At 58.1% G+C, this 27,414-nt stretch overlaps 1 protein-coding gene across 15 annotated transcripts in view; it reads right to left on the bottom strand.

Annotated features, from left to right (window-relative positions):
- LOC104338342 (protocadherin gamma-C5-like) overlaps nt 1-27,414 on the bottom strand; it is a 168,859-nt gene that overhangs the window by 27,520 nt on the left and 113,925 nt on the right. Inside the window, exons 1-2 of one of the 15 annotated variants that reach the window (XM_075441932.1) lie at nt 15,274-17,882; nt 13,802-14,770 (exon numbers count right to left, since the gene is read on the bottom strand). The exons of 7 other annotated variants lie outside the window; for them this stretch is intronic. In XM_075441932.1, the coding sequence (XP_075298047.1) occupies nt 14,729-14,770; nt 15,274-17,703 (2,472 nt within the window). In that variant the 5' untranslated portion in view covers nt 17,704-17,882 and the 3' untranslated portion in view covers nt 13,802-14,728. 7 more of the 15 variants (XM_075441934.1, XM_075441935.1, XM_075441928.1 and 4 more) reach the window with 7 other exon arrangements.

Genomic DNA, 27,414 nt, shown 5'->3' with positions numbered 1-27,414 from the left:
CCGAGTGACAGTTTTACGTCTCTCCATAGCCCCCTCCTCCTCCTCCTCCTTCTCCTCCTCCCCCTCTCCCCTTCCTCCTCCTCCTCCTCCTCCTATTTCTCTCCCTCCTCCTTCTCCTACTCTGCCTCCTCCACCGCCTTCCCCAAAATACGCACGGCGTAGCTCCCCCCCCCGTCCCCGTCCCCCCGCTACTCCGCCCCCGCAGCGCCGGGAGGGCGCCGGGGACTCCCGGCAGCGGGAAAACCCCGCTCCGCCCCGCCCGGCTGCTGGGAGCGGCACCGGCGGGTACCCCCTCCCCAAAGCCGGCTGGGGGTGCGGCATCCCGAGCCGCTCCGATGCCGAGCCCCGCAGACGCCGGGGCTGCGGTCAGGCTGGGGGACACGCTCCCGAGCTCACCTCGCTGCACAGCGTGGGATCCGGCGCGCTGGCACCGGCTGGACCCGCCGAGGGTTTCACAAACATGAACTCGCTGATGTCCGAGACCGGCGAAAAGCAGGAGCGGTAACGCGGGGCAGGGGGTGCCGTGGCTGTCACCTGGACGCCCATCACCGTGTCCCCTTGCTTAGGCTCATAGTGCAAGTGCCCAAAAATATGGCTGGGAGGGAGCTGGAGCGTGTTCACGCTCTCCACGCAGCAGCCCTGGTTGGCAGGCACAGAGCCCCGCCGCAGGCACCGCACGCCCAGCACTGCCAGTCCCACCAGTGAGACGGTGGAGATGAGCACTAGGGACACGATCAGATAAAGTGTAATCGTGGGTAAGCCCCCACCATCGGTGGCCCGAGCCTCGGAGCCCTGCAAGGCCTCTGGGCCCTTCTCCTCCACCAGCACCACCAGAGTGACAGCTGTGGAGAGCGGGGGGTCCCCAGCATCCCGGACCACCACCAGCAGTTCATGTGCAGAGGCATCCGTCTCCTGCAGAGCCCGTGTGATCCGTATCTCCCCGGAGCGCAGGGCCACACTGAAAAGCCCTGGGTCTGTGGCTTCCACGAGGTGGTAGGAGAGCCAAGCATTGCGTCCCGAGTCTGCATCTATTGCCACCACCTTGGTAATGAGAGCAGGAGGGGTGGTGAAGGGGGAGATGCGGAACTGGGTAGCAGAGTCCTCCCCAGCCCTGGGGAAATGCACCTGTGGGGCATTGTCATTCTGGTCCACTATAAAAACGTGAACCGGTGTCCTGTTCCTCAGGGCTGGGGAGCCACCATCAGACACCTCCACATGGAACTGGAGATAGGTGGTTTGCTCATAATCAAAGGGGAGTTTGGCAGAGACCTGCCCGCTTGTGGGATGTATGGAGAGGTAGCGAGTCGCATCCAGGCCTGGATCTGTCCCACCAGCTCGCAGGATGGAGTAGGAGAGGCGGGAGTTCTGCTCCGAGTCAGGGTCGGTAGCAAAGACAGTAACCAGCACGCTGCCCACCGGGTTGTTTTCTGCCACCAGCACTTCGTAGGACGCTTGCTCAAACTGGGGCGCGTTGTCATTGACATCTGCCAGGGCAATTGGCAAGATGGTGTGGCGGGAGAGTGGGGGACTGCCCAGGTCCGAGGCAGAGATGGTGACATTGTAGTAGGCAATATGCTCCCGGTCTAGACGGGTGCTGGTTAGAAGCGAGTACTGGTGCTCATAGTCCTTACGCAGCTGGAAGGGAAGATCTGGAGACACGTGACACTGGACCTTGCCTTGCTCACCAGAGTCCCTGTCTCTGACGTGTATCACAGCCACCACTGTGCCTGGGGGTGCATCCTCGCTCAGGGAGCTGGAGAAGGAGGTAAGAATGACCTCGGGGGCATTGTCGTTCACATCAGTGATTTCCACTACCACGCTGCAGTGCTCCTCCATTGTGGGTGACCCCATGTCCTTCGCCTCCACTTCGATCTCATACACTGTTGCCTCCTCGAAGTCCAGGTTGCCCTGGACACGGATCTCTCCAGTTTGCTCATCAATGGCAAAGATCTGGCGTAAGGCAGCTGAGTTGTGGCTGCTGAGGGAGTAGCGGATGTCTCCGTTGGGCCCTTCATCCACATCGGTGGCATTTAACTTCACCACGAGAGTGCCCAGTGGTGAGTTCTCCACCAAGCGGGCTCCGTACGATGGTCTGTCAAAGACTGGGTGGTTGTCATTGGCATCCAGGACCTGAATAGTGATGCGTGTCTTGCTGGACTTTGGGGGAGAGCCCCCGTCTTCGGCGGTCAGGACCAGGTGGTGGAAAGCTCTGAGTTCTCGATCCAGGGCCTTCTCCAGCACCAGCTCAGGGAACTTCCCACCATCTGTGCGTGCCTTCACATTGAGATTGAAGTTCTCATTTGCACTCAGGTGATAGGTCTGCAAGGTGTTAGTGCCCACGTCAGGGTCCTGAGCAGGCTGGATGGGGAAGCGGGCGCCCAGGGACGCCAGCTCGTAGATGCGCAAGGAAACCTCGTCACTGGGGAACTCTGGGGGGTTGTCATTGATATCCAGGATCTCCACCTCAATGCGGTAAAACTCCACCGGGTTCTCAATGGCAAGTTTGAGGTGGAGGAAGCAACGGGGGTTCTGCCCGCAGAGCTGCTCCCGGTCTATCCGCTCGCTGACCATTATAACGCCGGTGTTCACATTGACCGAAAAGTACTGGGAATCCGAATCGGACAGTACCTGCAGATTAGCTGCCGCCAGTTTCGCCACATCGGTGCCCAGGTCCTTCGCGATATTGCCCACGAAGGCGCCCCGGGTGAGCTCCTCCGGGATGCTGTACCGGATCTGGGCAGAGGAGCTGTGCAAGAACAAACAGAAGGAGAAGACAGGCGGCAGTCCCAGGGACCGGCCCGCCTTCCCTGCCCTCAGCATCCTTGCCAGGGGGGCGGCCGGGGAGTGATGCCCTCCGCGCTGCGGGGCCGCGCTCAGCGCTCGCCGCTCCCATTCATTGTTTGGGGCGGACGCGCTTCCACGGGGGCGGGGGAAGCCGGGGCTCCGCACAGCCGCCTCGCCATTGGCTCCGAGAGCCGCGCCGCTCCTCCAATCGCCGCGCTCCTTTCCCAGGACAGCAACACCGGCGCCAATCGCAACCCGCCGGCGGCTGCCGCGCGGCGCGAACCTGCGCGGCGCTTCCGCGAGCGCCGGCGGCCCCGCGCCGGCCCCGCCGTCCCCCGCCCCGGGCTCTCACCTGGCCGCGGTCCCGCAGCGTGGCGGTGGCGGGGAGGAACGCCCCGGTTTCCCTCGGTAGGGTCGCGGGGGGCGGGCAGGGCCGCAGGAAGGTGAAGTCGCTGCGGTCAGAGCCGGGGGAGAAGCAGGTGCTGTAGCACTGGGACTGGGAGTCGGCGGGTCGCAGGGTGACCTCCATGTACTTCAGGGTGCCGTCGGAGCTGAGCTGGAGCTTGGGGCTGGAGTTCTTGAAGAAGTCCCGGGAAGGCGACTCGCTGAGCCAGCAGCAGCAGGGCGAGGCAGCAGCACGGCCTCTACGACGGAGGCACCGGGCGGCCAGGAGGGTGACAGTGGCAAGTGCCACAGTGCTAACGGCTGCCAGCGCGATGATCAGGTAGAGGGTCAGGTCCGGCTTCTCCTTGGCACCAGCCAGGAAGTCCCGAGCCTTGTAGCTCTCCTCCAGGGCCACCTCCTCCAGGGCCACGGTGATGGTGACAGTGGTGGAGAGCGGTGGGTCACCGTTGTCCATCACCTGGACAATGAGCTGCTGCGCTACCGTGTCGGTGTCCTGGATGGCACGTGCTGTCCGCACCTCCCCAGTGTACAGCGACACATGGAACAAGGAGGGGTCAGTGGACTGCGGCAGCAGTCGGTATGAGAGCCAGGCATTGTGCCCAGCATCTGCGTCCACTGCTGTCACTTTGGTAACCAGGTAGCCAGGTGGCGCAGACAGGGGGACCCTCTGGGGTGCTGGGATGTCACTGTCGCTGGCAGGGTGCAGGATGGTGGGGGAGTGGTCATTCTGGTCCAGCACGAAGATGTAGACAGTAATGTTGGCACGGAGTGGGGGGGACCCTGAGTCCCGCACAGCCACAGAGACCGGCAGAACCTGCAGTAGCTCAAAGTCGAAGGTGCGCTGAGCGTAGAGGTTGCCGTTGTCAGGGTTGATGTGGACAAAGGAAGAGGTGGGGGTACCCTGCACTTGGCCAGTCTCTATGGAGTAAACAAGGTGGGAATTCTCCCCATCATCGGGGTCCGAGGCAGAGACAGTGCACAGCAGGGAGCCAGGTGGGTTATTCTCCGGGAGGAAGGCATCGTAGGAGGGCTGCAAGAAGCGTGGGGGGTTGTCATTCACATCAGATATGTTAAGGAGCAGTGTGAGCGTCGTGGTGAGTGTGGGAGACCCACCATCCTGGGCAATCAGCTCCACTACGTACTGTGAGGTGGACTCACGGTCCAGACTCTCCCGGGTGACCAGGGAGAAGTGGTTCTGAAGGGACCTGACAGTGAAAGGCACATTGGGGGAGATCTCCAAGCTCACATCCCCATTGGCCCCTGAGTCTCGGTCCCGTATGTTGAAGAGCCCCACGACAGTCTCCAGTGGGGTGTCTTCTGGCACCGGGTTCAGCAGGGAGGTGAGCAGCACCTCTGGAGGGTTGTCGTTGGCATCCTCCACTTCCACCTGTAACATGCAGTGGCCCTCCATCTCTGGGACCCCACCATCATGGGCTCGCACATAGATCTCATAGAAAGGTGATTCCTCAAAGTCCAGGGCCCCACTCACCCTGACCTCACCACTGTGGGGATCCAGGGCAAAGAGCCTCCGGACTGAGTCGGAGGTATGAACCCCGAACGAGTACTGCGTCTCCCCATTGGGGCCCTCATCAGGGTCAGACGCATTAAGCCGGAGGAGCAGGGCCCCCACAGGTGTGTTTTCTGGGACTTGCACCTTGTACGTGGCACGGTCAAAGGTGGGCGCGTTGTCATTGATATCCAAGACCAAGACCGTTATCTGCGCCGTGCCTGAGCGGGCTGGGCTTCCCCCATCCATGGCTGTCAGCACCAGCTCCAGTTCTGGCTGCTCTTCCCGGTCCAGAGCACGCTCCAGCACCAGCTCTGGGAAGAGTTTGCCATCCTGCTGCTGCTTGACATCCAGGGAGAAATGGGAACTGGAGCTCAGCCGGTAGGAGCCCACAGCATTGGTGCCCACATCGGGGTCCTGCGCACTCTCCAGGGGGAAGCGCGCAGCCACTGTGGCAGACTCGGCAATGCGCAGGGTGCGGTGAGCAGTGGGGAAGCTTGGAGAGTTGTCATTCAGGTCCAGGATCTCGACTTCCAGACGGAAGAGCTGCAGGGGGTTCTCTGTCACCACCTGCACTGACAGCACGCAGCTGGCAGCTGCTCCACACAGACGCTCCCGGTCCAGCTGCTGGCTCACCACTAGCATGCCACTGTCCAGGCGCACGGCAAAGTGGCGCAGGCTCTCCTCTGAGCCCAGGCGCAGCCTGCGACCCGGCAGCTCCTCCACCTTCAAGCCCAGGTCCCGGGCCACATTCCCGACCACGGTTCCCACATCTGACTCCTCAACCACCGAGTAGTGGATCTGCCCAGAGACCCAGCCCCAGCCGCAGAGCGAAAACAAACTCAGTACTTGCCATTTCCAGGCGGGTCGCTGGAGGCTGATGCTCTCCATGTCTGTGCGCGTCCAGCCCAGGACGCAGCAGGCACTGGGGAACAGCGAAAAAATCCCTGGGTCTCTCTTCCACGGCTTGGAAAACAGCTCCGGGGCTCCGGCAGGCTGCAGCTCCGGCTGTCAGCCTCTGAGCAGAGGGGGTGGGCTGGGGGAGGGGAACTGAATCACAGCCCCAGCGCGGAGGTGGAAGTGGGGGGGAGAAGCAGATTTCCCCCCCCACTTCAGATCAGCGCCCAATTGGCCGAGAGCTCCGTCCCCTCTACGCCAGCCGTGGCTCCCCGGAGGTGCGGAAGCAGGGGCCCGAGCCCGCATCAGTGGGGCTGCCACCCCCGGCCTCCCCTCCACCAGCCTGAGTCACTTGCTCCGACAGCTCGCTTCCCGTTCGCAGGGAAACTGCACGTCCTGGCAGCCTGGAAGCTAGGTACAAGCCCTCCCTGTGTGCTCCCCCTTCCACAATGGTAGCTTCACATCATGCCCACAAACAAAGGGCAGCTGTCATGAACGCAGGCCAAAGGACTTTTCATGCCTGATGAAAAGGTGCTTGTTAGAGCCCTGAGGTGCCAGGGCTCTTCTCCCACGCCTTTTATCTCTCCCAGCTAATGCTTTGGCCGCTGCCTGAACCCCATGATTGCCTTGGTAAGTGAGGCATCACTGCCACCAGTACCACCATCATCCAGGACACCTCGCACCGAGACAGGGATGCCCACCCCTGCCAGGCCCCCATGGATGTCGGAGACAGAAGGTGGGAAGGGAGAGATGGGTGAGCCATTCAAAGCCGGAACGCAGTTGCTCCCCGCATACACCTGGCTGGATCCCCCTTCCTTACCTTGGGGCAAGGAAGGGGTCAACCTTCACAGTACCTGAGTCACTGCAAATGCACAGAGACGGCCAACAAGCCCACTAGACCACCACTGGATCACAACATCAGGTCAGAATGTCAGACTGGGGAGGAGGCCCGAGCCTCCCACCTGGGAGAAACACAAACTGAAATTCTGCAGCAGACACAGCTTTGCAGCCAAGCAGTCTCCTGGAGAGCAAAAACGGGGGTCTCAGCCTCCCCAGGGGAAGTGGAGCAGTAATTTCCCCCTCTGCCTCTCCCAGAGGATGGTGGCAAGCTGCAGGGTGTTAGCTCAGTTCACACCCCTGCAGAAGCCTTGTGCAGTCATGCCCTGGAATCTTGTCCTCAGCACACTCAAAGCCACCCTGACCTCCCTTGGGTGCACGCAGACCCTGGGTGTTGGGGTCTGCAGTGGTGCAGCAGGCAGGGGAGCCAGCTCCTGCCTGGGACCCTGCCCACCCCCACCACCCGGACACCAGGGGGACCTGGGGTAATAGGTAAGAGAGTCTGGGGGCACCTATGGCCGGCACGGTGGACAGTGAGAGGGACACCAGAAGGACAAGGACAGAGACGGTGGAGGTGCTGCTGTTGAGGGGTCTCCCTCCCCTCTACAGCCCCTCGCTGCCCATTGCAAGAGCCACGGGGTGGAACCACCCTGATGCCAGTCAGGGAGAGACGGAGCAAGGAACCTCGCGATTGGTGCAGAACACCACCCGGATCCCACCTCCTCCATTCTCCGGTGGAGGGGAGAATGCATTCTTAAAGGGCCAACACAGCAAAACGCGGGACAAGTTGATTCCCTAGCATCCAGAGACTGATACCTGCTTGGACGTACTCATTCCCCGGGGGCTTCTGACGGTGCCACCAGCAGGAAGCTGTCACAGTAACCTTGACTCTGGGATGTACCCTGTTCCCATCCCAAGCAGGGCCCCGAACAGCACAGCTGGGTGACAGACATTGCCACTGACAACAACAGGTGCTGTGCCCCTGGGAATGGGTTTGCCGCTGCTGCGGTGCCTCAGCAGAAGCCCCCTGTGAAGCCCACATGGCCTGGGAGAATCAGCTCAGTGTCCCGAGGTGGTTTGGTCACCAAGGAGCTGGAGCAAGGGATGGGCTTCACGTGGGGGATCCTGCTGTTGCTTGGGTCTGCCAAAGCCCCGGATGGGGACAGTGACAAGGCAGGAAGGGTATGGGGTACCTAGGATGGAGAAGATGTCCCTGTTTGAGGGCCAGAGCTCACCCTGTGGAAAGGCTCCAACCCCGACAACCCAGGGAGCTGAGGGATCACTGGAGATATTGCAGGGTAGGATCCCTCACAGCAGGTCATGCCACCTGCCACAGATGGGGCCAGCAGCATTCCCACTGCATTGCTTCTGGGGTCTGGCTGTTGCCCTGCAGAGCAGAGAGGTGTAAAGCCTCTGCAGGCTTGACACGGTCTGTGGCATTGGGCTGGATCTTCTTTGACCACAGAGACTGAAAATCCAGGGACCAGTGCCAGCCCAGCTGCTTTCTCACTGCCAGTGCCTTACCAGTGTAGTACCAGGGAGTAGCAGAGAGTCATGGCTAGGGCTAGGCTTACCACCTGCTCATGATCATTTTCTTCCATCCCCACTCTCAAACCACATACTGTCCCCACCCATGGAGCCATCTTGCCAGGACCCTTTGGGGGGGGGGGACACCCCCTTGTCCCCAGCTGTAGCACGACCCACACAATGCAGGGGAACACTTGCTGCTGCAGCTGCTGCAGCCGTTCCCACCTGTCACAGATCAGAAGTGCTGAGTCTGAGCAGCGACGCAAGAGGAAAAAAAAAAAAAAGCATAAAAAAATTCTGGGAGGTTTCTGCCTCTGCCTGTGATTCGACCACAGCGAGCAGGCGGCACTCACAGCCCCACACCCATGCACAGCTTCCGCTGCACCTCACTTCCTTCTGCTCCAAGGAACCAGTCACTCCTACAGTCGCTCCTACTCATGGCCTCCCTGGAAGGGACATATTACCAGCACCAACCACCTTGGAAACGCATCAGATCCTCCTTCTTCCTCTGGATCCACTACCCGGACACCCCTCTGAGGATCAAAGCATTCCTGTAATTGAAAGCTCTCAAATTAAGCTGCATAATTCCCACTGGGGAAGAAGCACAGAAGCTGCCTGCCATGCGCAAATGCTTTCCTGGCTGCAGTTTGTTCAGTTAGGATATCAGACATCGCCCGAAGATAGCATATTACAGATCGTGCAGGACTTGTAATATGGTTGTTGAAAGAGCACCTGGCTGGAGGACTCACCATCCTGCTCAGAGCCACAGTGCAGCTCAGCGAACCCTGCAAACAGCTGGGGTGGTCTGCAGTCCCACCCTCCCACACACCCTGAAGTGAACATCACCACAAAACTTCCATGGAAATAAAATTGGAACCATCAGGAGCCAAACATGAAGGGATACACGGACAGGAGGGAATGCTCTGTGGCCACAATCTGTCAAAGGGAGGAACCAGCACCATCCTTCACCTTCGCATGTTACGCTGTGGGAAGCGACACCCCAGTCTCCTATTGGGAGCTGGTGGCTCCCAGCCCCATTTGCACCACCACCTCCTCAGTCCACACCGGAGCACGACTCAGAGAGGCTACGTTCCCCTCCCAGTACCTGACCCCGCAAGGGTTCCCATCAGCAAAGGGAAGGAAACAGCATTGGTAGCAAACTTTCTGCTGAGGATTTTCAAGTGGCTTCAAGCTGACCTCAGTCTCCACTGGTTACTGAAGCAAGGCATACCCGAAACTGCATTGGAAAGACGGATGTTCACTAACTTGAGCAAACCAACTCACTTGATCCTGCTCACCATGGTGCAAATGTCATCGACACTCAGGATGGTTCATTTGACTCTGAAGAAGACCTGTTCAGCTATAGCTAATCACTCTTTAGAGGCATGGCGCAACTGGATATTCCCCCCAACCCCAATCTGCTATCATACGCGTATGGCACAAAGGAACCATGGCTCTGCCCAGCACTGGGACATGCCAAGGAAGCAGCTACATTACCTCGGCAGGTGTGGGGAGCCGGCTTGCAGTGCCCACAATCTGGTGGTACAGCCCTGGTTCACCATTCCTCATGGTGCTCTGGCGGCTCCCCAGAGGGCTGGAAGTGAAGGGCTTTTTACACATGAGATCACTCTGGCGAGAGTCTGTGGTGAGATAGACCTGGTGGTATAAGCTGGGTGGCATGAAGCCACCCCTCACAGCATCAATGTGGTGGAAGGGCCCTGGTGTCCTGTACAGGGTGCTCCTGGAGCTGTTGAACAACTCCTTTGACTGCCTCCACTTGTAGCACTTGAAGATGCCCACTGACAACATGGTGATGAAGAAAGCCGCTGATACCAAAATCACAGCCAGGATGAGATAGAAAGTCACATGCCTCCTGGGATCATTGGCAGGTGCCACATCAGTGAGGTCAGTGAGCACCTCCTTGACCATCTCGGCCACAGAGATGGAGACAGTGGCACTGGCAGACAGCACAGGCTCCCCATGGTCTTTCAGCAGGATGACTAGTGTGTGCTGGGAAGCATCATCCTCCTTGAGCTGGCGGGCTGTGAAGATGTCCCCGCTGTGTGGTCCAACTGAGAAGAGGCTGGGGTCAGTGGCCTGCAACAAGGTATAGGAGATCCAGGCGTTGTACCCAGCATCTGCATCCACTGCCACCACCTTGGTGACTATGTGCCCGGCAGGAGTGCCTGGTGCCACCACATCGGTATAGGTGGCAGTGGTGTTGGGGTGAGGGTACAGCACGGTTGGGGCATTGTCATTGAGGTCGGTGACAAACACACTGACTGAGACATTAGTAGCCAGAGGCGGAGAGCCGCCATCCTGGACCTGCACCATCATGCTGAACTCCACCTGGTCCTCGTGGTCCAGGGAGGTGAGTAGGTAGAGGGTGCCATTCTCCCGGTTGATGGAGAAGATGTGGCCTACAGTGGGATCACCCTGCAAGAGAGTATAGGAGAGATGGGCGTTGCGTCCAAGGTCCGGGTCTGTGGCGCTCACATTAAGGATGGGCATGCCAGGCACGTTGTTCTCCAGCACATACACATCATAGGAGTCCTGGGAAGACTTGGGCGCATTGTCGTTGACATCTGACACCTGCACCAGGATCTGTTTTACTGCAGACAAGGGTGGTGAGCCTGAGTCCCTGGCTGTGATAGTGATATTATACTCTGATGCCTTTTCTCGGTCCAGAGCTGCTTTTGTTTTCAATGTGTAGTAATTTTTGAGGGAGGAGCTGAGCATGAACGGGATCCCAGGAGAAATGAAGCAGTTCACCAGACCGTTGTCATGGGAGTCCGAGTCTGTTACACTCAGCAGAGCTACTACTGTGCCTGGGGCTGCATCTTCAGGCACGGGGCTGTACACAGAAGTCACTGTCACCTCTGGAGTGTTGTCATTCACATCCACAACTTCAACCAGCACTTTGCAATGAGCCACGCCAGGAACGGCACCCTTGTCTTTAGCCTGTAAGTAAATCTCATACAGCTTTGTTTCCTCGTAGTCTAGCTGTCCCTTGACCCTCAACTCACCCGTGGCTGAGTCCAGAGCAAAAAGTTCTCGTACCTTGACAGGTGTGTGGCTGCTGAAGGAATAGATGATGTCTCCGTTGGGTCCATCATCCAAATCATATGCACTGATCCTGGCAACCAGAGTACCATTGGGCGTGTTCTCCCTCACACTTGCCTTGTAGGTGGACTGGTTGAAGACTGGGGTGTTATCATTGGCATCCACAACGTCAATGTGGATCTGCACGTGGGCCGAGCGTGGCGGGCTGCCTCCATCCAGTGCAGTCAAGACTAAATGCAGCTCCCGTTGCTCCTCCCTGTCCACCTCCTTCTCTAGCACCAGCTCCGCGTACTTGCTGCCATCCACCCTCGTCTGCACGTCGAGCGCAAAGTGCGGGTTGGCGCTGAGCTGGTAAGTCTGCAAAGAGTTAATCCCCACATCGGGGTCTTGCGCGCTCTCTAGCGGGAAGCGCGCTCCGGCCGCCACCGACTCGCTGATTTCCAGCCTCGCCTGGCTGCTGGGAAAAACCGGGTCGTTGTCATTGATGTCCTGGATCTCCACGGCGCCGCTGTACAGCTCCAGCGGGTTTTCCACCACGATCTCAAAGCTGAGGGAGCAGGGAGAGAGCGCGCCGCAGAGCTCCTCCCGGTCTATCCGCTCGCTCACCAGCAGCGCGCCGCTCGTCAGATCCACCCCGAAGTACTTCTTGTTGCCGCCGGACACCACCCGCAGCCGGCGCCCCGGCAGCCTCCCGAGGTCCAGCGCCAGGTCGGCTACCACGTTCCCCACCGTGGAGCCTCTCCGCGCCTCCTCGGGAATCGCATAGCGAATCGCGGCGGAAACCCAGTCGGAAACGCCGAACAAAAGCAAGAGGCTCAGTACCTGCCCCGTCGTCACCCCGCGGCTCCTTACAGCAACGCCGTTCATCGCACAGGACGCCCGCGCTCCCCGCTTCGTGCCCCCGCCCCGACTAACAATCCGCAGCTCGCCCCGTCATGCCGCTGCCCAGCGCGCCCCGGGAAGCGGCGTCCGGCGGGGAGACGGGCATTGCTTTGCCGGCTCCGCCTGACTCACTCCCCGGCTCTCTCTGAGACCGTCTGCTCCTCATCCCGGCCCCGCCAGGTCCCCCCCGCTCCATCATTGGCCGACAGCGGCACACAGAGTCCCGGCCAATAACTGCACGGAGCGCAGGGCTGCGGGAGTCCCGCCGCGGGGCAGCCGCCCGCCCAGCGCCGCAGGGAGCGAGCGCGGCGGCCCCGGCCCGGAGGCAGCGGGGCTAAAGCCGGCTGACCCTGAGGGGAGAGCACAGCCCTGCGAGAAACTCGGCTAACAAGGACAGCCGGGCTGGGAGAGCGCTGGCAGAGGCAGCGTGGATCGGACGCGGGGACTGCGCGTGCGGGCAGGAAGGTGCGAGGGTTGGCAGAGACGATGACGCTGAAAGGGGCGATATGGGAACGGTGAGAGTGTCCCCTCGTTGGAAAGAGGCAGCGGGAGCAAGCAGGGGAAGTGGGGCGGGCGGGAGGAGGGGTGGGGAGGGTGGGCTGGGGGATGCAGGACGCCGGGGAGAGCCAGCCCCGACACGACGCGCTGTCTCCGAGTGTCCCTCGGGACTTTCGGAACGCCGGTACTCCCACCCAAGCGCTGGGTCAGCTCCTTTCTGACGTCCCACGGCGTCGCGACGTCGCGCCTCTGTGTGCCACCCAAGCAGCGTCGCCGGCAAAATGACACGGATTGCCTGCTGCCGAGTTACGAGCAGCTCCTCCCTCCGCAGCACACAGTCACCCCGCGGGGCAGCTCCTGCCGCAGGGTTCCCAGGAGCATCGCCCTTCCTGCTCCCCACTGCCACGGCTGTCCCGGCAGGCATCTTCCCCGACAAATCGTAGAAATCTCGGTTTAATATGTCCTCTTGCTCTCGCCACCTCCCAGCTTGCTCCCCGGTACCTGTTTCCACCAGCCTTACGCAGGGAAATCACGGTCTGCGACGTGCTGGTTCACCGGGGGCGGGAGCGGTTCTCATTCCCGGGCAGCAACAGCCCGGCAGGTCACGGCACGGCGCGGACCACGGTACCGGCAGCGCCTGAGCGAGGAACAGCCAATTCCCGGGCTGCCTGCCTGCGTTTGGGGTTGCTGCTGTCTACAACAAGTCGTGATACGTTGGGTTTTCCGACATTTCGAGCGTCTGTACGGATAAAACTACTGCAGTTTAGGCGTTCGTTGTCCGTCACCAGCGCAACTGCTCAGCTCTCACGGCGCAGTGGGAAGGGGCGAAGGAAGCTTGAGAGGGCAGCACCAGGAGCTCTGTCAAAACCCGGCTGTAGCCGAGAAACACAGCATCCAGATGCCTTCCTACAGCCGAGAGTGATAAAGAAGGGACAACGATGTCTGGGAAAGAAACCGGACTGGAAATAAGCGCCCACACGTTCATTCACTTGTCGAGAAAAATTACAAGGGTCTCCATGCCCTGCAGAACTGGGTCGGAAATATTGCGGCTGGTTATCTGTTACCCCGCTGCTTGTCGTGGCTGAGCGCGTTGTGGAAGGGCTGCAAATCACCCACACCATCGTGGGGGACACATGACACCCGCCAGAGCGACAGGGACCTCGGCTCTGGCACAGTCCTGCTAACTGCCCTGAGCACGCAGGATCCACCCAGAAGGACAATATGTGAAGAGTCAACGATGTCAAACGGGTCGGCACAGTGTTTCCTCTCTATATGCTCAGCTATTTCTTTTCCTACCAAATAATCGTTGCCGAAAGATAAACCATATCTGCACTACTTACCATTCTAATCACCAGACCATAGAATGTGATAAAAGTATAGGCTTCACATGGATAAGATCCATCGTATTCGTATTTTAATGGAATTTAATTCTGGAACACTGTAAAGACTGAGAAGGAAAACGATATGCTTTAGCCACTGCAGCTGCATCCTGCACCCAAGTACGAGTGGTTATGCCTCTATCCATTTTGGAGCACTTCTGCAACAGACCGTGTCTGCAGGTTCACAGTGCCGACAGCAAATTTCTTTTTTCATAAGCCCTTATGCAACCAAATCCCAATTATCTTTCTCTCTTAAATATAATCTAAAAGGAAAAAAATCCACAGCTCTCTTCAAGACAAATCTTGAAGCAGCCTTCATCCAGTTCTTTTCTCTGAAATAAGCTGTGAATCTTTTTTACAGCCACTGCCCATTTTGTGTCTTTCCTAAAGTCTGTTTACTGAGTAATTTCTCAAATGAGCATATCTCAATTCTTAAGGAGTTTCTTTTCATGAGTGCACACACAACCCGTATTTAGAGTACCTTGTCGGCTTAATCCTAGAGTTAGTAGGACGGGCAAGCAGCGGAGAATGGAATACAGTGAGGAAAATCTCGGGAAGGCATGGAAGACTGAACATTTCCATCCCCGGTGTTTCCACTGATCTGGAGACATTACGTCTCCTTCGCTTTGATGGGAAGCCCGAATACTGAATGCCACACCTAGGAGCTCCTGAAAGCACCATTTGCAGGGAGATGAGTAGAAATGTGCAGCTGCTAAGGGGAAAGGCGCCTTGCCCCTTCACCCAGAATTACTTCGGGGACGAGTTCAGGCCACACCCCAGCCGGAGCTGCTCACTCCAGCGCTATTCCCGGCTCTGCAGGGGCTCAAGAGGATCCTGTGGCAGCCGCAGGCCCAATGCACTCTCTGCTCGGCTCCAGGCTTGGAGCTACAGTGAGGCACCAGTCCAGGCTCCGCAGACAGAGGGGAAATGTAAGTCGCTGGTGTATACATCATCTTCCTTTTGAGGGGTTCAGACTGTGAAAAGAACCGAGCTGGAAGGGAAAACATAAGACTACAGAGTTACTGCCCTCACTGAGTGAAAGGGCTGGGATAGATCACACATCGTTATCACAGGCAAGCACTTAAATCTACCAGAGACAGTAAACGAAGCAATCACTAGACGAAGACAAGTGTGTTGTCTCAGATTCGGATCCCACGATACTTTTGCCCCTGCTCCCAACTGTGTTCATCCCACCAGCCCGGTTTGGTGAAACTCGTCCCCGGAGTGGGACAGACAGACAGCAGTACTGAGAACACAGCATCGCTCCCCGGGGCACAACCGACAATTCACGGATGAGACTGGGCAGATAAAAAGGAAAAGTCCACACACAATTCCACGCCCACACACACGCCCCCGTCACCACCGCCGACTTATCGAGCAGTGCGCCTGGAGGCGACGTTTAGTTCTGCCGGTTGTCAATCGATCTCTGACGGCACAACTGGGGAAGAAGATTCACACGAGTCCGTGGAAAGGGAACCCAAGACAGAATCTCACCTGTGCCGAGCTCTCTGGGCTGGGAGGGTCCTTCCCGGACTGAGTGCCGGAGCGGGGTTCCCCGGCCAGGAGACGGTCAGACAGCGCTGCCGCCTCTGGTCTCAGAAATGTGAAGTCTTTCTGGCCCGACTCGGAGGCTAACCACACCTCGTAGGAATACGGCAACGGCAGCGTGCTGCCGCAGCAGTTGTACGGTGTTTTTGAGCGCAAGGTGGAATATAGTTCCTTATTAGAAGTTATAAAAACAGGAGGGCTTCTCGACCGTCGGCATTTAAAGAACAATAGCAAAGAGACTATCAAAACGAATAACAGGGACACGACAGCGAGCGCCACTAAAAGAATGAGGTTTAGATCAGACGTCAGCTCGGACACAGCGTCTCTGTCACTCAGCTCTGGTAGCGCCTCCTGCAAGCTCTCGGCCAGCACCACGTGCAGCGTGGCCGTGGCTGACAGCGCCGGCTGCCCGTGGTCCTTCACCACGGCCACCAGCCGCTGCTTCGCCGCGTCCCTCTCCGACACGGCCCGCGCCGTGCGCACCTCGCCGCTGTGCAGCCCCACGCGGAACAGCGCCGGCTCCGCCGCCTGCACCAGCTCGTACGACAGCCACGCGTTGCGCCCCGCGTCCGCGTCCACCGCCACCACCTTGGCCACCAGGTACCCGGCCTCGGCCGACCGCGGCACCACCTCGAACGCCGCCGACATCGACTCCGACCCCGCCGCCCCCGCCGCCGGCCACAGCACCCGCGGCGCGTTGTCGTTGCGGTCCAGCACGAAGACGCGCACCGTCGCCGTCGAGCTCCGCGCCGGCGACCCGCCGTCCTGCGCCCGCACCGCCACCGCGAACTCGCGGCACTGCTCGTAGTCGAACGAGCGCTGCGCGTACACCGCGCCGCTCCGCGCCTCCACCGACACGTACGGCGCCGCGCCCGCGCTGCCGCCCGCCAGCCAGTAGCTCACGCGCCCGTTGGCGCCCGCGTCCGCGTCCCGCGCGCGCACGCGCACCACCGGCGCGCCCGCCGCGTTGTTCTCCGCCACGTAGGCGCTGTAGGCGGCCTCCTCGAACACCGGCGCGTTGTCGTTCACGTCCGACACCTCCAGCACCAGCGCCGTGCGGCTCGACAGCGCCGGGCTGCCCCGGTCCCTGGCCACCACCGTCACCCGGTGCTCGGCCGCCTGCTCCCGGTCCAGCGCGCTCGCCGTCACCACCTTGTACGAGCCGCCCGGCGACGACACGATCGACAGCGGCGCCTCGCTCAGCAGCTCGCACGACACCTGCCCGTTCTCCCCGGAGTCGGGGTCGTTCACGTGCAGGAGGGCCACCACGGTGCCGGCCGGCGCGTCCTCGGGCACCGGGCTCGACACCGACAACATCGTGATTTCGGGCGCGTTGTCATTCACGTCCAGCACCTCCACCTCCACCTTGCAGTGCGCCACCAGACCGCCCCCGTCCCTCGCCTCCACCAGCACCGTGTAGGCTCGCGTGTCCTCGAAGTCCAGCGCCTCCTGAAGCGTGATCGTCCCGCTCGCCGCGTCCACCGCGAACTTCTGAAGCACCTTGGCGGGCATTTTCCCGAAGCCGTAGGTGATGCGGGCGTTGGTGCCGGCGTCGGCGTCCGAGGCGGACACGTTCAGCACCGTCGAGCCCGGCGCCGCGTCCTCGCGCAGGATCGCTCGGTACCGGTCCTGCGCGAACACGGGCGGGTTGTCGTTGGCGTCGGTGACGTTGATGCAGAGCAGGGCGGTGCCGCTCCGCGGCGGCTCGCCGCCGTCCAGCGCCGTCAGCACCAGCCGCAGACTCTGCTCGCTCTCCCGGTCCAGCGCGCGGCGCAGCACCAGCTCCGCGAACTTGCTGCCGTCCTGGCTCTCCTTCACCTCCACCGCGAAGTAAGCGTTGGCCTCCAGCTCGTATCCCTGCAGCGAATTGCTGCCCACGTCCGCGTCTTCGGCCATTCCCACCGGAAACCGAGCGCCGGGAGAAGTCAACTCGTTGATCTCCAGCTGGAAGCTGTCTCGCAGGAAGCGCGGCGCGTTGTCGTTGACGTCCTGGATGGCCACCTCGACGTGGAAAACGTTGAGCGGGTTCTGCAGCAGCGCCTCGAAGCTGACGGAGCAGGATGCCGACTCGCCGCACATCTCCTCCCGGTCCAGCCTCTCGCTCACGTACAGGTTCCCGCTCTCCTCGCTCACCGAGAAGTATTTCAGCTGCCTTTTAGCGGCAGACGCCACTCGCAGCTTGCGTGCCGGCAGCTCCGCCGGGCTCAGCCCCAGGTCCCGCGCCAGCGGCCCCACCAGCGAGCCTCGGCCCAACTCCTCGGCGATGGCGTAGCGGATCCGCTCCGGCGCCGCCCGGCAGCACAAGCCCAGCACCAACGTGGCCAGCAGCGCTCGCCCGCCTGCTCGCCGCCGGCTCTGCCTCTGCCCGCCCGCCATTGTCGGCAGCGCTCGCCGCGCTCCTCGCTCCCGCCGCTGCCCTCCCTCCCTTCCAGCCGCTCTCCGCAACGAGCGCAGCGGCCGCCGCCTCGGACGCCGCTGCTCCCCGCGCCGCGCCGCCGCTCGCCTCTGCTGCCCGCGCCGCTGCCGCTCTGGCCGGCGCCGGACGAGCGAGCAGCCTGCGGGGCAGGACGCGGCTGCGGCTGCGGCTCCAGCGCCGCTCCGCGTCGGCCAACAGCGGCACCCGGAGGCGCCGCGACGCCACCGCAGCCGGTGATGCCGTGCGGCGCTTCGGTCTCTGCGCCCCGAGCCGCACGGTCAGCAGCTGCCGGGAGTCGGCGCCATCGGCTACGGAAAAGAGCGAGTCGGCTTCCGGTTTGGCGAGTTCTCTCGTACCCGCGGAAAGGCGAACCAAGCAGCTGCGCTCAGCACTGGAAATGGAGAGTCTGGCTGGGGAACGTGTTACCGAGCGGTGGAGGAGCCCCAGACTTCGTACAGCAGAGCGCAGGTGGGCACGGGTAAGTACAAGCAGGTACACGGTACAGCAAATGTCTGACATGTTCCAGCAGCTTCTGCTGTTGCTGCGGGTTGTCTTTTCCTAGCTCTTTTATTTCGTTTCTGCGAGCTCTGAGAAGCAGCAGCTACAAGGTACTTCAGAGGAGAAGCTATTGTAGAAAGGAATCGCCAAACCTGCCGTTTTCTTTGAGGGTATTCTTCTTTATAGCCCTTTCATTTTGTGTGCTTCCCAGAATGAGTGAGACTGGGAGAACGTGACGAGCCTTATTCTCTACAGCAGCAGTATCAGTACATGCTCCCAGTTTACAAATCCCGGAGATGACCACAACTTCTTGCTCTAGAACTAGGAACAGAGACCTATTCAAGTCTTTTTCTCAAGACTGCATTTTTCAGGGAACGGGGTAAGTAAGTAGATGTAAGAACATGGACGGGCAGCAAAAAGGTACCCATGCTCCCAGGATCCTTCCATTATCAGTGTGCTATTAGAAAACTGTAAAGAGGATAGCTATAGTCCCCCGTGGTGATGTCCGAGGTGTATGCGACATCAGCTACCTTTCCCAGGATAGTCAGAGACTTGTAGAAAAAAGATGGCAAAAAAGTCAGGAGGTGAAAAGTCAGAAGGGCAGTGCCAGAGAAGGCAGTTTGCCGATGACACAGACATAGCAATGTGGATTTTCCTCTGACGATACACGGAATACTCCAGGCCTGGAGTGGTCTGAAAATGTACAGGATAAAACCTTCTGAGTGCAGCGCCTATGACAAGGTACTTGATCGTCCGTGACGCCTGCTTGCATCATGACACCATGTCTCAGCAACCGCCAGGTGAAACCACGGAATGCAAGACTCTCTGAAAACCATCAAATTTTGGTTTATCACCATAGAAAGATCACGGCACATGATGGGCAGCTGAATCATTCCAAGTGCTACACAGACCACAAATTTGGAAACTACAGCTACAGCAGAGTTTCCTAAAACTCCTATTCCTCCAAAGAAATGAATCCGTGGATGAGTGCTGTGCCCTTTCACAGAGTCCTGGTGGAGTCCTCAGTTCCCGGTGATACCACTCCCGCTGCTCCCTCAAAAGATACACACTACAGGACTCAGTTTCTCCTTCACAAGCTGCTTCCACTCTAGCAGTTACTAGCAAATGATCACTTGGCCAACACGTTGCTGTGAGAATGGACTCTTCCTTGCCAAGAAGACTATTCTCGCAAAGAAGTAGCCACACTGTACTTCACATGGAGAGACACCTACAAGAGGGCCGCCTGCCCACACTGAGCAGGTATTTACACAGAATCTCACCCTTCCCCACTGATTGTGATTGCACTACTAAGGTACTTCATACACGCATTTCAGATATTGAATGTTAAATGAAAACTCTGTGTTGTAAGACTAGAGGGATGAGTAAAGCAGCGAATGATAGAGTTTTAGAAAAACTTTCATCTAATAAGCCATTCACAGTGAAAATACCTGTGTATGTCTAATAGACCAATCCTATGAGTAACATTGCTGAGCAAGAAATGAAAAGCATATCGGCATTAGGACATACATTCGCTACACCGCTACCTCTACATACACCTCTCTGTACAAGACACAATGACAAACAGTAAAGCAGATGTGAAGTGCCCATGGGACAGTAATGATCCATCGGAGATGAACCCTCCTTTGAGAGAAGAGGCCACAGAGTTGCTGTGTGAACAGGCTTCTTGTGGTGAGCAAGGTCCTTCTCACAAAATCATTCCAGGTGCAGTAAGACTCTGGATGTGTTCACCAGCTGCTAAGGAGCACAGAAGGACAAAACAACCTTTCTAACCAGTAATGCTATTAAGAACGCATGCTACCTTGTTCCTTACGCACCATTTACGTGGATGTTAAAGTCTTAGCTTTGAAAGCTCAAGCTCTGCTACGAGAGGGATAACAATACAAAACAAACTGTAAGGCAACATAAAAAGCACAAGTGCATAACCCTTCACAACAAGCATATCTTGAATTATCTTCAAGTGCCATGCCATCTGTAACACACCCCAGCAGAAACTGCGAAAATTTTCTCTACTTTCTAGCATTTTGCCCATAGTTTGAAGGCCGAAGAAGAGGCTTATAGAGTCTATAAGCTCAGCATTCAGTCTGGGAACATCCAGATCTTCAACTCCACTCTGTCTTGGGAAGAGCACAGCAGTGGATCACCACCGAGGTGACCAAACAGTGCTCGTGTACACATATGTGTTTTAGAATTCAACACTTATGAACAAGTAATTTCACTCTTCTTCCACCTTCTTCTTCAGTCCAGAGCCTGGAGCTCACTTTTCACACAACCAAGGAAATTCCTGCAAGCAGCAAGGAAGTTTGCAGGAACGCCTGGGAATAGTCTCCTGGTTAAGAAAGAAGTGCCTCCAGGTGGAAAACACACACTGTTTTCTGCTACACAAAATTGTCACTGCTGTAACAACTGGCTGAGGAACACGCTGTATGAGGAACATTCACCTGCCAAAGCAGGTACAGGTAGCGCTACATTCGTTTCCAATAATGGCTTATATTCATCCTAAATAACGACTGTTAAATATAAAAGTTCTGTCACAAGGAAATAGTGTTAATTAAGTGAACCAAAGACAGACTTGAGAAAAACATCTGAACTAACATGCCGTTTAAGATAAAATTAATTTTGGATTTGTACAAGTCTCGTTCTATAAGTAAAACTGCTCCCTGGCTGGTAAGGAGCAGAGAAAAAGAAAATCTATTTTCTAATGAATACCACTATTAAAAATAGGTATCACTCTGTTTCTCACACACTGCTTTCAACAATAATAAATAATAAACAACATAAGCTCAAGTGCTGCTACATGTCTGAGCGCGTAATAATATGAAACAAGCAGTTGGGCTGCATTACAAGTACAAATGTAAAAGGCACAAGTCTTCACAGGGCCAGTTGCCCAGACCATTTCACATCAACATGCAGCACCATCGCACCACGGACTTCACATAGGTTATCTTTAAATCTCCGTGCAAAGAAGGAAGATGCATTTCTCTGCTCACTACACTTCAGAGGAGAAACACCAACGTTCTAAAAGTAAAAGAGGAGCTGTCCTCCAGGAGGGACTGAGTCAGGGAACATCAGTCAATCTCCCCCTCCTTACATATGCCCCTGCACCTTGAATTTCTTCCCTCTGCCCCCGTATGGTTCTTGCCGTAGCGTGTATTTTCGAGTCAAGGAACATCCAGCTCCGTTTTAAGTAAGTCAACCTTAAAAGACACAGCATCAGGAAAACACCTCTCCCGTTCCCTACAGTAGCCACTTACATACAGTCACCTACAGACTTTCTCAAACTTTTAAGATCGACATCGTCACGGGACAGTTGTTGCCCAGCACCTTCCTTCACCTGGTGCATAAAGATCAAAGCACAGACGGATACAAAGACATCTCGTTGCTCACCACGTTATCATGGAGAAAGACTGAGAAAATTCAAATCGACGAGCAGCTCCGTTATACACGGCACCGTTAACGTTCAGTTTCTCATCCTACTCGAACAAATCTGCTGTCGGGAAGACACCTGATGCCGCTAATACGGAACACGGAGCGGGAGGAAAGGGCAGGGAAGCGGCAGAGGGGAGCGCCGCGGAGAAAGCGTGTTCCGAGGAACTCACCGGGGCAGCGGCGGGGTCCGCGCGGCGGGCGCCGGCAGGGTCCTCCCCGAGCAGCGGCGCGGGCTCGTCGGGCAGCGGCCGGGCCGGGAGGGTGTCGCAGCAGCTGCCGCCCGACAAGCGGAGCTGGCTCTTGCGCGAGTCGGCGGTGAGCGACACCTCGTGCGAGTAGGAGTGCAGGAAAGCGCGGACGCCGTCGATGCCCATGAACTGCGAGGCCGGGACGCCGCGCAAGGCTCCGCTGCCCGCCGCCGGCAGCTGCGAGCGGCGCCAGCGCCGCAGGCACAGCGCCAGCAGCAGCAGCAGGAAGGCGAGGAAGAGGCAGGACACGGCCGCCACGGCCAGCACCAGCCACCGCGTCAGGCCGCCGGCCGGCTCGCCCGGCGCCGCCGCCGCGCTGCCCAGCTCCGACAGCAGCTCGGCCACGCTCTCGGCCAGCACCACCGTCAGCGTGGCCGTGGCCGACAGCGCCGGCCGCCCGTGGTCCTTCACCACCACCACCAGGCTCTGCCGCGCCGCGTCGCGGGCCAGCGGCACACGCGCCGTGCGCACCTCGCCGCTGTGCAGCCCCACGCGGAACAGCCCCGGCTCCGTCGCCTTGGCCAGCTCGTACGACAGCCACGCGTTCTGCCCCGCGTCCGCGTCCACCGCCACCACCTTGGCCACCAGCGCCCCGGGCTCCGCCGAACGCGCCGCCAGCTCCACGCCCGCCCAGCCCCAGCCCCAGCCCCAGCCCGAGCCCGAGCCCTGCGCCGGCGGCGGGTACAGCACCTGCGGCGCGTTGTCGTTCTCGTCCACGATCACGAGCCGCACCGACACGTTGCTGCTCAGCGCCGGCGCGCCGCCGTCCTCCGCCCGCACCCACAGCCCCACCTCGCGCACCTCCTCGTAGTCGAACGAGCGCAGCGCGTACAGCGCGCCCGTCTCCGCCTGCACCGACACGTACGACGAGAGCGGCGCGCCCCGCACCCGCCCCTCCCACAGCCGGTACCGAACGCGCGCGTTCTGCCCCCAGTCCGCGTCCGCCGCCCGCACCGTCAGCACCAGCGCGCCCGCCGCGTTGTTCTCGGGCAGCCGGGCGCTGTAGCTCGCCTCCGCGAACACCGGCGCGTTGTCGTTCACGTCCAGCACCCGCAGCGCCAGCACCGCGCTGCTCCACAGCGCCGGCGACCCGCCGTCCGCTGCCCGCACCGTCATGTTGTACTCCGACACCTCCTCCCGGTCCAGCTCCCTCGCCGTCACCACGCTGTAGTAGCTGCCCTGCGAGCTCCGCAGGCGGAACGGGACGCCCCCGTCCAGCGAGCACCGCACCTCGCCGTTCGCCCCCGAGTCCCGGTCCTGCACGTGCAGCAGGGCCACCACCGTCCCCGACGGGGCGTCCTCCGAGATCTCCTTCAGCGCAGACGACACTGTCAATTCGGGCGCGTTGTCGTTGACGTCTGTGACGGTGATCGTGACTTTGGCCGTGTCGAAAAGACCGCCACCTTCTTCTGCCTGCACCTCCAATTCATAGGAGTCACCTTCCTCGAAGTCAAGGCTCTGCAACAGCGTCATCGCTCCCGTCTCAGAGTCCAGATGGAATATCTTCGCATCTTTCTCTTTAACTTCCTTCATCGAGTATTTTATGAGCCCGTTGATGCCCTCGTCGGCGTCGGTGGCAGTGAGGGTGACGAGGACGGAGCCCACGGGCACGTCCTCCGGCACACGCACCGTGTACTCCGCCTGGCTGAACACGGGCGCGTTGTCGTTCGCGTCCAGCACCGCCACGCGGATCCGCGCCGTGCCCGTCCGAGACGGCTCGCCACCGTCACGCGCCCTCAGCACCAACTCGTGAAACGCCGCCTCCTCCCGGTCCAGCGCCTTCACCAGCACCAGCTCGGGACGCTGATCGCCGCCGGGGCCCGGCTGCACGGCCAGCGAGAAGTGCTTGTCGCCGCTCAGCTCGTAGCTCTGCAGCGAATTCGGTCCCACGTCCGGGTCGTGAGCCCTGGCCAGGGGAAACCGCGACCCCGGCGTTGTCGCCTCGCTTATTCTCAATTGCATTTCTGCCTCTCGGAAGCTGGGCACGTTGTCGTTAATATCTGTGATTTCCACTTCGATTCCCTTTAACTTCATTTCTGCCTCCACTATCACCTCACAGCGCAGCACGCATTGCTGTAGGGTCTCACAGAGCTGCTCTCTGTCTATCCTCTCCGCCGTCACCAAATGTCCCGTCTTCCCGTGCAGAGCGAAATACTGCGTCCTACCTCTGTCTATGATGCGGACGCCTCGATCGCGGAGCGCCGGCAGCTGCAGCCCCAGGTCCTTGGCCACTTCGCCCACGAACGAGCCCTTCGGCATCTCCTCGGGAACCGAGTAGCGCAGCTGCCCCCACGCCGCCTCCCACGCCGCCACCAGGACGCACCACAGCAGGGCTCGCTCCCGCCGGCCCCGCCGCCTCTCCGCCGCGCACATCGCCTCCGCGGCCCCGCCGGCACCGCAACACCGCCGGCAGCAGCTCCCCGCCAGCGCCCGGCGAGACGGCTCCGGGTGCGGCTCCGGCTCCCGCTGTCGCTCCGTCTCCGGCCCCGACTCGCCGCTGCCGGCCCCTCCGCCTCGCTGAAGCCCGGCTCCGCACCGCGGGGACGCTCCCACAGCGCCCGGCCGCCGAGCCAGCCAGCGAGCGAGCGAGCGAGCCGGGCCGCAGCGGGCGGGGCTGCCTGCAGCGCTCCGGCCTTCCTCTCGCTCCTCCTCGGTCAACAGCGGCGCCCGCAGCCTCCTCCCGGCACTGCAGGTACCGAGCGCTGCCGAGCGCTGCCCGCCCTGCCTTGCCCACCCACAGCTCGCGCCCACGCCACACTCGCCACGCAGACCTCGGTTCCTGCCAGGCGCTCATGTCCTGCGCTGCCTTTTCTCCAGCCGAGCTCTTCTTTGATCCCTGAGCTGATCACGAACAGGAGGAAAAAGGCAGAGTCGTCCCGTGCCCGTGGTATTTCTAACGCATGGGAAAAGTTATATTAAATGGTGCCTTAATACAGATATACAATGCTGATGGCGAAGTATATAAAGTAAGTTTTTCTGTATGTAAAGTACTATTTCTCTGTACGTTAATTCTATCTTATTTTATTGTGTAGAATATTATTAGTCATATCCCATTAGTCGAAAGGAATAATGAACAACACGCATTTCTGTAGCCGTTGTTCTGGAATGACTTATATCAGGATAGCAAAAGAAAACAGGCTATGAGATACTAAAGGTGACAATCAGACACACACCTTCGCCCCACGGACAACCTGAGGATCACACTGGTTAACCCAAGCGGCAGGAACTTTTCTTTAAATACTTCATTTCATATGGAAGAAAATCTAAATGAAGTACTCCACCACCACTGAGTGAGACGAGATACTGAAAGGCAGAAGAAAGCGGTGTCAGTCCACTGAAACTGGGACACGAATCCTCTAAGCCCGTTCAGCTGCTGAAGAGGTGGGGCTGCTCAGGCACCTGCCTTGGACTCGGGGATTTCTCCCCAGGAGACCTTCCTGGGAACACAGCAGAGGAGGAGGCTCCGCTACTGCTCCAAAATCATTCTCTCCCACCCACCCCCTGTGACAACTGATAAGGACTAGCATGGTAACCTTAAAGAGCCACAGTTGTAATTAAGGTACTAAGATAGGTGCAAAACGAAACAAAACTGCTGATCAAAGGAAGACTACTTGAGCTCTGAGTGAACTATCCTAATTAGCACCATAAAAAAAAGAGCCCTCGGGTAGTGAAAGCCCGCTACCAAGAAAAACCCCTTCTCCATGGAACATGCGCAGCAGAAAAGAGTAATACTCCGACTTTACAGGGAAACGAGACATGTAAGGACCAATGGGAAAGAGGATGATTTAGCATAACTGGAAAAGTACTGGTAACTGTTGCTCGAAACGTGTAAATATTTACCGCGAGTTAGCCAGTGTGCTAGCTTTATGGAGTCATCACCTCCCACCTATCTCTGCGCAGACGTGAAATAAAACGCAAAACGTCCATCACAGCAAACAAAACATGCAAAAAAGGAATAGGAGAAGAAAACAGGCTCTGAAATATAAGGCGCGGATTGTTTGGAGTTTGTTGTTGTTGTTGTTTTGGGTTGTTTTTCTCGAAATCCCCATTATACGCCTAAATCTCTGTAGAAAAGACAGATCTGGAACAGTAAAAAATTATCACCCAGAATGGAACCGAAACTGAGAAACAGCTGCACAGGGAACTCGGAGGAATCATGCCTGGACGAAATTAACCGGTCCCACTCGTGCAGCCAGAAGGAACTGATAAGGACTAGCACGGTAGCCTTAAAGAGCCACATTTGCAATTAAAAGGTACCAAAATGGGTGCAAAACGAAAGAAAACTGCTGATCAAAGGAAGACTACTTGAGCTGTGAGTGAACTATCCTAATTAGCATAGTAAAAAAGCCGCCCTCGAGCAGTGAAAGTCCGCTCCTCAAACTCCGCCCCCCTTCTTCATGGAACATGCGCAGCAAAATGGAAGGATACTGCGACTACATTCTGGGGTAACTCAGCACCAGGCAGCGACGCACACGCATTCTCTGTTGGCGGGTCCATTACAGAACTGAGACTCACGCATAAAGCAAACCCTCACAGTTAAACGCTATAGGAATAGAAAAAGAAGCCGGGCTCTGAAATACAAAACACGAATTGCTTTTGGGGTTTGGTTTTCTTTTTGCAATCCCATTCTACGCCTTAACTTCTCTAGAAAAAGACAACCCTGGAACAGTAAAAAATATCACACAGGATGGAAAAAGAAATTAGAAATAGCCGCCATTTTGCAGCAGCCTCCCCCAAAAAGTTGAGAGGGCACACGGAGGAGAAATCTCTAACTTCTCCCTTCATGGAGCCTCATGCACGTTTCCTTTGGAAGTTCAACACCAAACAGCATTAAGCAACGGGGGTTGTTCAGCTGCCAAACAAAGACCATCGCTTTGGGAAAAAACACTCAGGAACGAAACAACAACACCAAGCGTCAACCATGTTTCACTGACCGCGTCCTGTAGAATTAGCAGATCTCTTCGTACACAGGAAGGATCCGCCTGCACCGTTACTAACATTTCAGACAAGTTTCGGATTAGAACTTCCCAACTCAACCGTACCTGTGACCGCCGATGAACCAAGAAGCGCCCACTGCCTGCTCTGAGTGGAAGGGGCTTACCCCGTTCCTTCTTTCATTCCTTCACGGACAGCACTTCCCACCCACACCACCCATGGGAAACTGAGGAGAAAGAGGACGGGGTTCCAGAAAGGTCCAGGGATCCCATTCTGCACAGTGAAGAACGACAGAGTTTGCAGGCAATTTTCTTGCCTTGTCGACTGATGCCTTGTGCTGATAGCGATGTATGTAAAGTAAATATATTTTTTCTTATTTTAGCATGTAGAATACTATTAGTCTTAGCCCATTAGTCGAAAAGCATAATGCGTTTATCAACACGCATTGCTGTAGCCGTTGTTCTTGAATGACTTGTATAAAGATAGCAAAAGAAAACAGGCTGTATTGAGACACAAAACGTAACAATCAGACACCCCCCACAC

The sequence above is a fragment of the Opisthocomus hoazin genome, chromosome 23 (assembly GCF_030867145.1).
Source record: "Opisthocomus hoazin isolate bOpiHoa1 chromosome 23, bOpiHoa1.hap1, whole genome shotgun sequence".
Lineage (NCBI taxonomy): Eukaryota > Metazoa > Chordata > Aves > Opisthocomiformes > Opisthocomidae > Opisthocomus > Opisthocomus hoazin.
Note: the sequence above shows the minus strand (reverse complement) of the source record. Positions and strands in the feature narration are given on the sequence as shown.